The sequence below is a fragment of the Engraulis encrasicolus genome, chromosome 9, assembly GCF_034702125.1.
Source record: "Engraulis encrasicolus isolate BLACKSEA-1 chromosome 9, IST_EnEncr_1.0, whole genome shotgun sequence".
In the NCBI taxonomy this organism is placed as follows: domain Eukaryota; kingdom Metazoa; phylum Chordata; class Actinopteri; order Clupeiformes; family Engraulidae; genus Engraulis; species Engraulis encrasicolus.
Genome location: NC_085865.1, coordinates 38,946,460 through 38,961,459, shown reverse-complemented (window position 1 = coordinate 38,961,459; position 15,000 = coordinate 38,946,460). Strand labels below are relative to the sequence as shown.

At 40.9% G+C, this 15,000-nt stretch overlaps 1 protein-coding gene across 1 annotated transcript in view; it reads right to left on the bottom strand.

The window, feature by feature from the left end:
• The window catches only part of LOC134455279 (cadherin-12-like), a 176,415-nt gene extending 162,347 nt beyond the window's left edge, over positions 1 to 14,068 (bottom strand). Inside the window, exon 1 of the mRNA XM_063206299.1 lies at positions 13,748 to 14,068. Coding sequence (XP_063062369.1) covers positions 13,748 to 14,068 — 321 coding nt within the window. The remainder of the gene's footprint in view (positions 1 to 13,747) is intronic.
• Positions 14,069 to 15,000: the final 932 nt, after the last annotated feature.

Here is a 15,000-nt window from a genome sequence, read left to right as displayed (position 1 = left end):
TTTTTTTCGTTACGCCCTTAAACGTCAACCACCCATGTACATTCTGGCCAGAATATTGGGAAGTGGGGACTGGGTTTGGTAAAATGTTTAATAATAGGTCCGCTATTTTGTTAAAATGTATGCATGTATAGGCCTATCTCTTGGATTGCATGTTGATTGCTTTAATATGGGTATTTTTTGCTTTGCAGATACAATTGACTCTTACTCGTCCTGGGAGTCATAGGATATCTGATTTGACTGCAAGTAATCAGTGCTGTAATCAATTGGTGGTCGTGTTTGTGTTGGAGAAGACATGAGTATCCTGTGCTACTGTGAGCTATAGCTTTATGGAGCTCCATACTGCTAAAAAGGTCAGACATGCTTACTGAGTTTTTTCTTCTAGGAGTAGGCGTCACTCTTAATCATTTAAACCTCTGAGGGTGCTGGCCCAAATATTCAATTCAATGTTTCAAGAAGGAGGCCGCACCTTGTATAGCAGTGTTTTTTTCATTGCACAAACGCGTTTCGTCGTGTGCCTTCTTCAGTGTGCAGACTGTGCACACTGAAGAAGGCACATGCCGAAACGCGTTTGTGCAATAAGAAACACTGCTGTGCAAGGTGCGGCCTCCTTCTTGAAACATGAGTTAACATGGATTATAAACCAAGGCCTCGCATAAGAGTTCATAAGCATACATACTAACTCTTTACTCTAATAAGTGAAAGGCTTTTAGGAGGCCTATGTTTCATGAGATACAAAATCAATATTGTCATAGCAAGGAAGGGGAGGACTTATTTCATTCACATCAAAGATAATTAATAACTAAATACAGTTAAAAAGAGCCAGTTTTTCGAATCGGTCTTTGAAAGGAACAAGCCACTATGACCCAGATCTCGTCAAAGAGCTAGAAATCCCACCTACAAGCTACTCTGGAGAACCTCTCTTTTTATGGTATTGAGTAAGCCCTCTTCAATTATCACAGCGAGCACAGATAGTGAACTAGTATACTGTATCAGGAGGTGGAGAACGGAGTCTTGTTTTTGTCAACACTACTTTTATTGTCCATATAGATGTATAACACATTCTAACAATTCTAACAATATAGCAAATAGCTGGATTGTGGGATCCAACATTTTGATGTTCAAAAGAGTTAACGTGTCAGTGTTTGCCCACAAACATGCATATGTCAGTTTATTTGGGTGTGAACATCAATACGGTTTACTTGCGCTGAACATAAACTGATACTAGCCCTTAGACCAGCAGGGAAATCAAACAGTTTAAATTTCAAAGCAAAAACAAAAAAAAAAGATCAAAGGAATCGTGCTAGCTTCAACTGTTTGTCTCCATTGGTTAGATGTGAAAAGCCCTCTGATTTCTGTGCTAGTGTGTTACCAGTCCAGTCGCGTCTGCAGTTTAAAAAGAGTGTTCTTCGCTCTGCTGCTCTTCAGTGCCTAACTAGTGTGTGATGACTTCCAATGGTTATGGGGACGGCACTGTGTGTGTGTGCGTGTGCGTGTGCGTGTGCGTCAGTAGCTGTGTGGACACCTTGTAGCGTCGCTGTTCAAGGTGTTTGGAGAGGTGTGGGGGACCGGAGAGAGTAGAGGTACCTTGCTCAGTGAATGCTGAGTGCTGTCATGCAGAAAAAGAGGATGTGCTCAACTAAAAAGCTGCCGAGAGAGAGAGAGAGAGAGAGAGAGAGAGAGAGAGAGAGAGAGAGAGAGAGAGAGAGAGAGAGAGAGAGAGAGAGTGAGTGAGTGACAGAGAAAGAGAGAGAGAGAGAGAGAGAGAGAGAGAGAGAGAGAGAGAGAGAGAGAGAGAGAGAGAGAGAGAGAGAGAGAGAGAGAGAGAATGAGGAAGGAAATTATTTGATTTGTGTTGTGTGTGTACAGGGGTCTGACAAAATAATGGAAACACCTTTTTGCATCCACAGCCATTTTGCATGTCCTTTTCCATCCACAATTATCCTGTTGGATGTGGTTCATCCTTCTTGGTGGTATGCAGACCTTACCTTGGATACTGTAGCTCTTGATACATCACAAAGAATTGCTGTCTCAGTCAAAGATGCAATAGTTACATTGCACACCAAGAATAATAATGCATTGCAAGATTTTGAGCAAAACTGTGCACCTACCCTGCTATTTGAATCGTCACACTTCACCTTATTGGTGCAATGTGCAATTAATGAAGATTGGTCAATAGGCTGATCAACTTGATCCATGAAACTTCACACTCTAAAATGACAGGTGTTTCATTATTTTGTCCAACCCCTGTATATGTGTGTGTTCATGTATGCGTGCACATATGTGTGTGTGTGTGTGTGTGTGTGTGTGTGTGTGTGTGTGTGTGTGTGTGTGTGTGTGTGTGTGTGTGTGTGTGTGTGTTAGTGTGTGTGTGTCTGTGTGTGTGTGTGTGTGTGTGTGTGTGTTTGTATGTGTGTGTGTGTGTGTGTGTGTGTGCGTGCGTGTGCGTGTGTGTGTGTGTGTGTGTGCGTGTGTGCGTGTGAGTGTGTGTGAGTGCGTGTGCGTGTGCTTGATTGCGAGTCTGTGTTTCTGTGTGATGAGTCACAGTGGTTGACCGTGGTGAATTGTAGGAGCGTGAGGAGAGGAGAGGAGAGCTGGAGAGCCATCTTGTTCAGGAAATGAGCGCTCGGATGCGGAGGAAGGAGCATGTGCTCAGCTCTTGAGAGAAAGGCATGCTATTGTGTTTCATACCGAATGCACCTTGTCTTGTGCCATGTGTGAAAGTGCGAGAGCATGTGTAGTATATGTTCAAGATGAAGATGAGCACATGGATGCATTGCTCAGTGAAGGAGTCGCTTGTGATACAAAAAGACAGACAATGCATCGCATAGATGTGTAGCGGGACGAGAACAAGTGAAGCACAGCTGAATAGAATGCATTTGTAAACACCTGCTACACAATATTCTTTCATAGTAGCATACTATAATAATAATATATTATTTTTTCCAGGGGAAAAGGAATCACTGGGCTAAACTATAGTTTGCAGTTTGTGAAGGGTTTTTTTGAAAGTGCAGATGTCAGTTTGATTATGTGAAGGTATAATTGATGTGTGGACCAACCCATACTTTCTGTGAAACTGTTCCAGACTTTGCAAAAAATCCCTAGAATTTGTAGCCAGTGAAAATCGAGCTTGACCACCTGGAATGTGTTAGCTTTAAGACAGAGACACTCGTAGTCATTGGCCCCACTGGTAGCTATGATTCAGGAACAAGTGGTCTCATTGATTATAGCTACGATCAGTCGCACAGAAAGTATCTGAAATAAGCTGATTAAAATAAGTCTGCCCTCTGAAATCACCACAGCTTTGCCAGCCAAGAAGTTGTGGAAGAATTACATAATGTAGATGTGGTAGCCAGGCCAAGAACAGTCTTTGTGTTAAATTAATTCAACTTGTGCTATTACTCTGTTAGATATCCAAATGTGATATCCTTTTAAATATCACTTTCTGTGTCTTGAATAACTCTCCAAATCAATTTCTACTAAACTTGAGCTGACACTCGACAGCTGTTACTGAATGTAATGAAATTGTCCCAATGCACTATAAATGTGAGTTTGGCAGTGCTAGATTAGAGTTGGCAACAAGGAAGAGCTCAAACCAGATAAATGAAACACCTTGAATGTAATGATTTGGTGAAGATAGCGAGGAAAGACAGGGTGTCAGTGACAAAAAAAGCAAGAGCTGAGTGATTGAGAGACAATGTGTTTGTTACAAGGCCGCTTTTGAAAACTTCAGCATATTAATTCATGGGTTTACAGCTCTTTTTGACATTTTTATTGCTTTTATCTCACTTTGTCGACTTAAAATGATGGACACAATTTGACACCGGGAGGAATTAGTGGAGAGGAGCGAGAAAACAGAGACAAAGCAAGTGTGCATCAGAGAGGCTTACGATGTGACAGAGTGAAGAAGGTGAGAGATAGAAAGAGAGAAGAGGAAAGCGAGAGAGTTAGAAAGAGGGGGAGAAGTAAAAACAGAAAAGAAGTGAGGGAAAAGGGTTGACAGAGAGAAAAAGGTGAGAGATAGAAAGAGAGAAGAGGAAAGCGAGAGAGTTGGAAAGAGGGTGAACAGTAAAAAACAGAAAAGAAGTGAGGGAAAGGTGTTGACGGAGAGAGAGAGAGAGAGAGAGAGAGAGAGAGAGAGAGAGAGAGAGAGAGAGAGAGAGAGAGAGAGAGAGAGAGAGAGAGAGAGAGGCAACGTGGAGGAGAATCAGATGCGTAAGTTGGGGGGAAATGTGGCTGCATATGGAGGAGTGCAATGTGGTGTGGGGCGATGTGTGTTATAAATGTACCAATACGGAGGAGGAGAAGTAGAGGAACGAGGTAAATGGAGGAAAAGTGCAGGTGTGGTGTGGGGTGGGGTATGAGAAGGAGAGGTGTGGTGTGGTGTGGTGTGGTTGTGGGGTATGAGAAGGAGAGGTGTGGTGTAGTGTGGGGTGGGGTATGAGAAGGAGAGGTGTGGTGTGGTGTGGGGTATGAGAAGGAGAGGTGTGGTGTGGTGTGGTGTGGGGTGGTATGGGGTGGGATGTGAAAAGGAGATGTGTGGTGTGGGGTGGGGTATGAGAAGGAGAGGTGTGGTGTGGTGTGGGGTATGAGAAGGAGAGGTGTGGTGTGGTGTGGTGTGGGGTATGAGAAGGAGAGGTGTGGTGTGGTGTGGTGTGGGATGTGAGAAGGAGAGGTGTGGTGTAGTGTGGGGTGGGATGTGAAAAGGAGAGGTGTGGTGTGGGGTGGGGTGGAGTGTGAGAGGGAGAGGTGTGGTGTGGGTGTGAGATGGACAGGTGTGGTGTGGGGTGTAGTGGTAGCGGAAAAGAGTTTTGTTCTTGGCTCAGCCAAAAGAGTCAGCGGTAGGACTGCCCGATTGGGGTCAGCCCAATGTTCCCACGGCCCATTGGTCCCACAGCCCATTGGTCCCACATTGCTAAGACTTTTGACATAGACATAGTCTATGTCTGTATGGGAAAGCCAGAAATGTAATTTCAAATTCTTTGTATGACCAGTGCATGTAAAGAAATTGACAATAAAACCTACTTGACTTGACTTGACTTGACTTGACTTTTGCGTTTTTTCAAAATTAGGCCCATTGGTCCCACAGCCCATTGGTCCCACAGCCCATTGGTCCCACATCACTAAGATTTTTTAATTCTTGTTTAGGTCCGTTGATCCCACAGCCCATTGGTCCCACAGTCCATTGGTCCCACATCACAAACACTTCAATGGGCTGTGGGACCAATGGGCCTAAAAATTCAAATAAAAAAGCAATGTGGGACCAATGGGCTGTGGGACCAATGAACTGTGGGACCAATGCGCTGTGGGACCAATGGGCCTACAAAATGAAAAAAAATCTTAGTGGTGTGGGACCAATGGGCTGTGGGACCAATGGGTTGTGGGACCAATGGGCTGTGGGACCAGTGGGCCGTGGGACCAATGGACTGTGGGACCAATGGGGCGTGGGAACATAGGTACGCTCCCGCACGATTATGGAAAAAATCACGGGATGAGCAAAATAAAATGAATTGTAATAATTATGTTAAGGCAATAGCTTGACACTTGGGTGGACAGATTTCTGTCCAGAAACACCAGCCTGTCAGCAGAGCATGTGAACGGAGCGGAGCGAGGAGCGAGCAGCGAGCGGGGTAGTGGAGCGGCAGAAATATGGTTAGAGCGCCGAGCGGTTATGAATTCAAAGGCTGGAGCGATAATTTATCTCTGCTCCAGTTTGCTCCGATGCGCTCACAAATTAAAATGTTGGATTGTAAAATTCGTAAAATAACTTATATTTCATTAAGTGTGCTGTTTTCGACATGTTTTTGAAATGAAAAAGAGTTGCAGGTCAACAGTTTTTATTCCTTTAAAAAATATGTACAGTCAGCCACTGACCCCTGTGCTTTCGCGTCACGAGTGCCCCGCGAGGCAAGGTCTGAAGATGGAGTTTGTGAAGTACAAAGAAAAGCAAGGTGATAGGTCGTATAAATGCAACATTCAGGTCAAAAAGCTAGAGGAAGCTTGAGCATGAGGAAGAATGTGGCGAGCAACATAGTCGCTATGAGTAAAGACTCCTAGGGTTTATTTTAGCCTGGGTATGAGAAAGCATAAGCACCAAGAGGATGGAACAAAACGTGAGCATTCCTCTTTTGAAGGTTCTAGATTACCGGTAAGCATTTTGGGGGCAGCATTTCTCCAAAGATCTGTGGCTTCTCAATAAGCCAACATTTCCCTTAGGCTATTTCTTTGGAGTTTAATTATTTCATTAAATAGCACACGTTGACAGTATGCTGCCGTCGGATTTTCCAACTGCTATGACTCTTTTTTAGCCACCCTACAGAAACATGATTGTTATCAGTTATGAATGATTTACTAATATTTTTGTTCAAAACGCTGTCGATGAGATGGCCGTTCCTGCGCCATATGGGCCAGTCCATGCAAACGAAAGCATACATGTAGGCTATCTTACTGTGTTGTAGTTTAATGGAGTAAGTCTTCAGGTGTGCGCAAAATGTGTAGCCTATTCGCATGGCAGAAAATGCACAAACGTAAAAATTGCACGTGGGGTTGCGCTCTGTATGGTCCTTGCATATCCCTCTGGAACAAACAGAAGACGTGCTTGTAATTAGACTTCTTTTCCAGGACGACTGACCGACTTTTTAGCCTGTCATGTCTGTGCAGTCTCGTGTTATTCCTTTGCGTGAGGCAAGACAAAAGACCGCCTATGCCTGTGCGCGGGAGGCACTTCGAGAGGTAGGCTACCCATGTCACATCTCCGTTCTCCGTGCACGCGGGTCTATATTTCGATTCTTTTCCTCCTATTCCAAATTGTCACTTCAAGTAGTGCATAAAAAACTTGCAAACGAAAATTATCACTACTCAGCAGTAGATGACTGAGTTGTAGTCTAGTCTGTGCATAAACCTAATCTGTTGTAGCCTATGTTTCAATTTGACCACGGAATCACAGAGACAAGAATTGCATATTGTGTGATAAAATTATCATAAAACATCACTATGCTTAACAATACAGAGTGAGTTTAAAGTGATCAAAGAGCCTGATTTTTGGAAATGGATTATTATCTCATTTGCAATAGGATGCGAAGTGACCTTTTTAATGTAGTCTGGTAAAATAAATTAATAATTAAATAGGTAGGAAACGCGGGGCGAGGTGTTACGTTCACAGCTGGGAAACGGTGCGATATAATTTAACAGTTAAATAAGACAATACACATTAAATCCAACTTTGTGTGCCCCAGGCCCTGGCATTATTACATGAAGGAAAAATGTCCGAAAATCTGAGCGAGCGAGCGATTCGATGAAGCGGCAAGAAAATTTATGTGAGCGCGGAGCGTTTTATGAGCGGAGCGTCCTGGCGCAAGTTTGAGCGGCAGAGCGAATGAGCGAACGTCCTTCCGAGCGGGGAGCGGGAAGTGAGCCACACTCAGCTCCGTTCACATGCTATGCCTGTCAGTATGTTCTGGATTCAAGGACGCTCTCAAAGGTAGGTCACTATTGCCACGATTAAATCACAATTGAAATCATGACTTTGATTTCACTATTTCATCACGATTTTCGATTATTTTCGATTAATTGTGCAGCCCTACTCAGCGGCCCTGTATGCTGGAGAGGAAGAGGTAGCAGTCCTGTGTGCAGGATAGGAGAGGAGAGTGATGGGCCGATGCGATGTTATGAATGTGCCAGGGGTGCAGTGAATCAGGCCGGTGGCTATAGGGCCTCTTGTCTCTCCTCTAGTCTTTAGTGCCAACCACTAAACCCCTCCTCATGATGTACCGACTTATTTTCGGGGGGCGCACACACACACACACACATACATATATACACACACACACACATACATATATACACACACACACACACACACACATACACACACACGCACGCACACACACCTCAGTTTGATCTACGGGATTATTTTAGGGGCCAGTGCCGCCACGGACCCCAAATTTGTCTTCGCAAGGACACAAACACACAACCACAAACACACAACCACACACTCACACATACGCACACACACACACACACACACACAGGCACAGCAGTTTAAGCCATCAGCCCATGCCAGCAGACACACACCACCTCACTGTGGCTTGGCATTGAGCACCCGGTTCTATGATAATGATGGGTCGATGCACTGAATTGGGCAGAGGGCCTGGTGTGTGTGTGTGTGTGTGCGCGTGCGTGCGTGTGGGTGGGTGCACGCATGCCTACATGTGTACGTGTGTGCGTGTGTGTGTGTGTGTGTGTGTTTTGTTCGAACACGGTTAGGATTAAGAGGTGGGAGTACGGGAGTGTGGGGTGGGGTGGGGTGGGGTGTGCGGATATTTTGGCAATGGGGGGGTGAGAAGGAGTATTGATTTGCCCCACGGTGCCCTGGCACTATTAATATTGTACAGCGCTCATAAAAAATGACATTTCTCAAAGGCACCCGATATGAGATGAGGGCCAGGTTGTGTCTTTATGTAAGAGTACGTGTGTGTGTGTGTGTGTGAGTGTGTGTGTGTGTGTGTGTATCAGGGCCAGGTTGAGGGCCAGGTTGTATCTGTGTATAAGCGTATGTGTGTGTGTGTGTGTGTGTGCGTGCGTGCGTGCGTGCGTGCGTGCGTGCGTGCGTGCGTGCGTGCGTGTGTCTGTGTCTGTGTCTGTGTCTGTGTCTGTGTGTGTGTGTCTGTGCGTGCATGCATGTGTGTGTGTGTGTGTGTGTGTGTGTGCGCGCGCGGGGGCCTCTCAGCGTTGTGGTTGATTCTTAGCTGATAAAAGCCTCAGCGGCCAGCAGCCAGCCAGGCAGCCACACTCTTTCACCTTGTACACCTCCACCAAGTGTTTATAGCCTGCCTCTATCCTTCCTCTCTCTTTTCCTTCTACTTTCTTTTCCTTTCCTTCCCTCTCTTCCTCCCTCCTCTTCTCTCCTCTCTTCTCCTCTCCCCTCTTCTCCTTTACTTATCTTCTCCTCACATCGTTCCTCTCCTTTCCCACTCCTTCTTTCCTTTAATTTCTCCATTCTTTCCTTTAATTTCTCCATTCTTTCCTTTCCTTTCCTTTCCTTTCCTTTCCTTTCCTTTCCTTTCCTTTCCTTTCCTTTCCTTTCCTTTCCTTTCCTTTCCTCTCATTTCCTTTCCCTTGTTTGTCTTTCATCTCATTTCCTTTCCCTTTCTCCTTGTCGTTTTCTTCTTCTACCCTTCATCTCAAAGATGTAGCCCCCAGTCCACAGGCAGTCTGTCCTTGACTCCAAAGCATTTTTTTCACTCGTTTTATGTACCTACGTTCCGTACATTTCTTTCCTTGAACTCAGCATGTCTCACATGGGCTTCCTTTTCTACTGTAAGTGAAAATGCTTAACTACAGTCTGCCTTATTTTCTCTTTGGTCTGTATCTGCTGTATGTCTGTAGGCTCTTGTCCACAACCCAATTTGTCTGTACATTCTGTGTTCGGTTGCCTTCTGCGGATTGTTCCTTTTTTTATCTGTGCGAAGTGTATTGAGTTACTCTGTATGAAATGTGCTAAAGATATAAAATTGCCTTTGCTTGGCCGACTGAGATAAACATCTTCCAAGACGTGTAGGCCACTGTTATTAGGCTATTTGGTTTTAACGGAACATTTTTAGCTCTCAGTTTTGTGATCTTCAAGAGGCTACCCAAGTAAAAAAAAAGTGTACTTAATATATACTTAATAAGTACGTTTTATTGTATTTAAAGTGTACTTCAAAAGTGTGTATTTAAAGAATGTTATTTTGGGACAACTTATAGTATACTTAAATGTACTTGAAATATAATTAAGTAGAGCTTAAACACATTTTAAGTTGACTTTTTGTACTAAAATTAAACTTTGTATAAGTGTACTTAATATACTAAAAATATATTTAACTTTAAGTACATTATAAGTATACTAACCAAGTCACTTTAAAATGTGTTTAATGTGAACTTTAGCATGCGGATAAGTGCATTTTAAGTACATTAGAAATCTATTTCAATGTCATGAGAAAGTACTTTATAGTATACTGCAGAAGTACATACTTAAGTTGTGTTATTTTGGGACAACTTATAGTATACTTAAATACACTTGAAATATAATTAAGTAGAGCTTAATCACATTTTAAGTTGACTTTTTTGTACTAAAATCAAACTTTGTACAAGTGTACTTAATATACTAAAAATATACTTTACTTTAAGTACATTGTAAGTATACTAACCAAATAACTTTAAAATGTGTTTAATGTGTACTTTAGCATGCAGATAAGTGCATTTTAAATACATTAGAAATCTATTTCAATGTCACAAGAAAGTACTTTATAGCATGCTGCAGAAGTATATACTTAAGTTGTGTTATTTTGGGACAACTTATAGTGCACTTAAATACACTTGAAGTATGATTAAGTAGAGCTTAAGCACATTTTAAGTTTACTTTTTTGTACTAAAATCAAACTTTGTACAAGTGCACTTAATGTACTAAAGCATACTTTACTTTAAGTACATTTCAAATGTATTCACAAAAATCGCTTTAAGTACATTTTAAGTGTATTGACTCTAAATGTATTTTAAGTATACTACAAGTAGATTTTACTTAAAGCACATTTCAAATATATTTATTTTAAGTACACTTTAAATATATTTCAAAAGTATATTAAAGAAAGTTATGTAATCCCTAATTACTCATTTCCATTGTACATGGTGTTGTTCACAATCATCAACAATTCACATGAACCTTCCTTTCACCTTCACTTCAGACAACAACCACTGCCTCAACCAGGATTTGAACCCACAATTCACTGAACCACAGACCTGCACTCTAACCACTAGACCACAACTACCTGTTCTATAACAGACACAATTACGTTCTTGAAGTAATAGTCTTGAGTAGTACACTTTAAGTATACTTTTATATACTTAATAATAATACTTAGAAATCATTGGTGGTGGTATGCTTTTATCGAATTAAAGACACTTTTACATGTTTAATTTGTGCACCAAAAAGTACACTTAAAGTGCACTTAATACACTAATAACACAACTTAAGTACAGACTTCAGTATTGTGCTTAAAAGTTGAATAGGTAAGGCCTTACATGCCTTTTTAAGATCTGTTTGTGCTCTTCCAATATGGTGTTTTTACCATGAAAATACATTAACAAAATAGAAGGTGGAAGGTTATTTAATGTTACAAAGCATAATGAATAAATAAGCCTAGGTTAAAATACACTAAAATGATGGTTAAAAAAAAAGTACCCAGGTGAAAAAAGTGTACTTAATATACTTAATAAGTATGTATTTTTGTATTTAAAATATACTTCAAAAGTGTGTATTTAAAGAATGTTATTTTGGGACAACTTATAGTATACTGAAATACACTTGAAGTATGATTAAGTAGAGCTTTAACACATTTTAAGCTGACTTTTTGGTACTAAAATCAATCTTTGCAGAAGTGTACTTAATATACTAAAATCATACTTAACTGTAAGTACATTTTAAATATACTTACTAATTCACTTTAAAAGATGTTTAATGTGTACTTTAACATGCAGTTAAGTGTAACTATTTGAAGTATGCTACAAATCTATTTCAAGGTCATAAGAAAGCACTTTATAGCATGCTGCAGAAGTACATACTTAAGTTGTGTTATTTTGGGACAACTTATAGTATACTTAAATACACTTGAAATATAATTAAGTAGAGCTTTAACACATTTTAAGTTGACTTTTTGGTACTAAAATCAAACTTTGTACAAGTGTACTTAATATACTAAAATCATACTTAACTTTAAGTAGGTTTCAAATATTATTTCTAATACCAAACTTTAGCACATTACTTTTAAAATACAAATACACTTAAAATACACTTAAAATATACTACACTAATAGTATGTTTTCAAATACAATACATTTAAATACAATACACTAATAGTGTATTTTATAATACTACACTTTAACACATTACTTTTAAAATACAAATGTACTTAAAATAGACTTAAAATTGAATATACTAATAGTATACTTTATAATGCTACACTTAAGCACATTACTTTAAAAATACAAATGTACTTACAATACATTTAAATACAATACACTAATAGTGTATTTTATAATACTACACTTAAGTACATAACTTTTAAAATACAAAGATACTTAAAATACACTTAAAATATAATACACTAATAGTATACTTTATAATGCTACACTTTAGCACATTACTTTTAAAATACAAATGTACTTAAAATACATTTAAAAACAATACACTAATAGTGTATTTCATAATACTGCACTTAAGTACATGACTTTTAATATACAAAGATACTTAAAATACACTTAAAATATAATACACTAATAGTATACTTTATAATGCTACACTTTAGCACATTACTTTTAAAATACAAATGTACTTAAAATACATTTAAATACAATACACTAATAGTGTATTTCATAATACTACACTTAAGTACATGACTTTTAAAATACAAAGATACTTAAAATGCACTTAAAATATAATACACTAACAGTATACTGTATAATGCTACACTTTAGCACATTACTTTTAAAATACAAATGTACTTAAAATAGACTTAAAATACAATATACTAATAGTATATTTGACAATACTACACTTTAGCACATTACTTTTAAAATACAAATGTACTTACAATACATTTAAATACAATACACTAATAGTGTATTTTATTATACTACACTTAAGTATATAACTTTTAAAATACAAAGATACTTAAAATACACTTAAAGTGTAATACACTAATAGTATACTTTATAATGCTACACTTTAGCACATTACTTTTAAAATACAAATATACTTGAAATACACTTAAAACATAATACACTTATAGTATATTTTACAATACTACACTTAGCACATTACTTTTAAAATACAAATATACTTAAAATACATTTAAAATACAATACACTAACAGTATATTTTATAAAACTATATTTAAGTACATAACTTTAATAATACAAATGATTTTAAAATATATTTAAAATACACTAAACTATAAGTATATTTTTAAATACCATACTTAAGTACTGTACTTGATAAATAGAGTGTACTTAAAATATACTTTCAGAAAATTAAATATATTTAAAGTACACTTAAGTACACATTTTTTTGACCTGGGTACATTACAGAGACCTTTAGAGAAAATAAACTTTCAGTATTCATGTACAATCAAGAGAGTGTGTGTGTGTGTGTGTGTGTGTGTGTGTGTGTGTGTGTGTGCGCGTGTGTGTGTGTGTATGTGTATGTGTATGTTTGATGTTATGCATGTATGCACACACACAAGGGCAGAACTATAGGAGGGGCAAGCAGGGAATTTACTCCTGGGCCCAGGGCCCTCCTGTATTGTTGGTGGGGGCCCTATTGTGACCACGGCAAGTTGTTTGAGGGGCCCCATCAGTGTTTTGCCCTGGGGCCCTGTGTGCAATTGTTCCACCACTGCACACACACACACACACACACACACACACACACACACACACACACACACACACACACACACACACACACACACACACACACTGTACACACATTCTGTGGAAATAGCCTTCTGGGGGGGCGCTGTGGCGCAGCGCGCTAAGCCCCCCACATTTGGGCTTACATTGCCCACGGGGACCCCGGTTCGAGTCCGGCCGGGGTCATTTCCCGACCCTGCCCCATCTCTCTCTCCCAGTCATTTCCTGTCTACTCTCACACTGTCCTATAATAATAAAGGCCAAAAAGTCCCAAAAAATACTTTAAAAAAAGCAGCCTTCTTACCTTGCCCACGTACTGCGGCTCCGAGCCCATGTACTCCTCCAGCACAAAGAACTGGTTCCACACCCAGCCCCGCTTAACCCTTTGGAACGCTCCGTTACCGCCACCACCGCCGCCGTTGCCATGACGCTGCCCCCCCAGCTGCCCTCCGCCTCCTCCGCCAAGCGGGTGGCGCGGCCTCTCCCTACCCAGCCTGCTCTGGGGCAGAAGAGGCAGCGGCGGCTGGATGGGGGGCGAGTGGATGGGGGACGCGGAGCTCTGCTGCTGCCGCTCCTGCCCGCAGACAAGCCAAAGGAACAGCAACAGGCAGTTCCTTGTAAGCATTGGGAGAGCGCTTGCTGGGGCGGGAGGGGGAAGTCTCCCACGACTTGAAGTCCACAAAAAAATAGGACAGGAGGAATTAAAAAATGGAATAGGGGTAGGTGGTACAAAAAATTGGTTGTAAAAAGACAATGAGTGATGGTAAAAAGGATCTTGGAAAAAGTAGGGTAACAAGGTCCTGCAAAAAGGAGGAAAATGTAAAGACCCTTAGAGAATAAAGTCCCCTAACATAAAAAGAGCCTTTAGCAGTTGATCAGAAGAGGTCCCACTGTGGGAGGAGGAGGGATGGGAGGGGAGACAGAGGATCCTGGGGGTAGGGATGGGGGTGGGGGTAGTCTGGGATTTGGGGATCTGGGCTCTGGGAGATTGGGGGTTCGGGACTTGGGGGGGTCTGGGGGTTGGGTTGTTGGGGGCCCAGGGGGGAGCGGGCGGAATCCTTGGAGGATGGAGGTCACTTTGTGATGGAACTCAAAAGTCCCCCTATCAGCAGCCGGCAGCTCGTCTCGGTGTGGGGACTAGCATTACCTGCAGGGAGGACAGACGAGAAAGAAAGAAAGTGGGGGGAGGGTATATTTTATATATCAGCAAAAAATATCATCCTTTCAAAATGTGGTCATGAGCAAAAGTAGTTGTTTGTGCATGAATGTGTGCACACACATGTGTGTGTGTGTGTGTGTGTGTGTGTGTGTGTGTGTGTGTGTGTGTGTGTGTGTGTGTGTGTGTGTGTGTGTGTGTGTGTGTGTGTGTGTGTGTGTGTGTGTGTGTGTGAGAGAGAGAGAGAGAGAGAGAGAGAGAGTGCATTAATCTATATTCAAGTGTATTTGCTCAGCCTTATATCACTATGCAGTATATAAATCCCAAGTAGGCTAGGAGGTAAACAATGGCATTACTTCCAATAAGCAGATCGATCTGTAGGGGGCGCTACAGTAAGACTG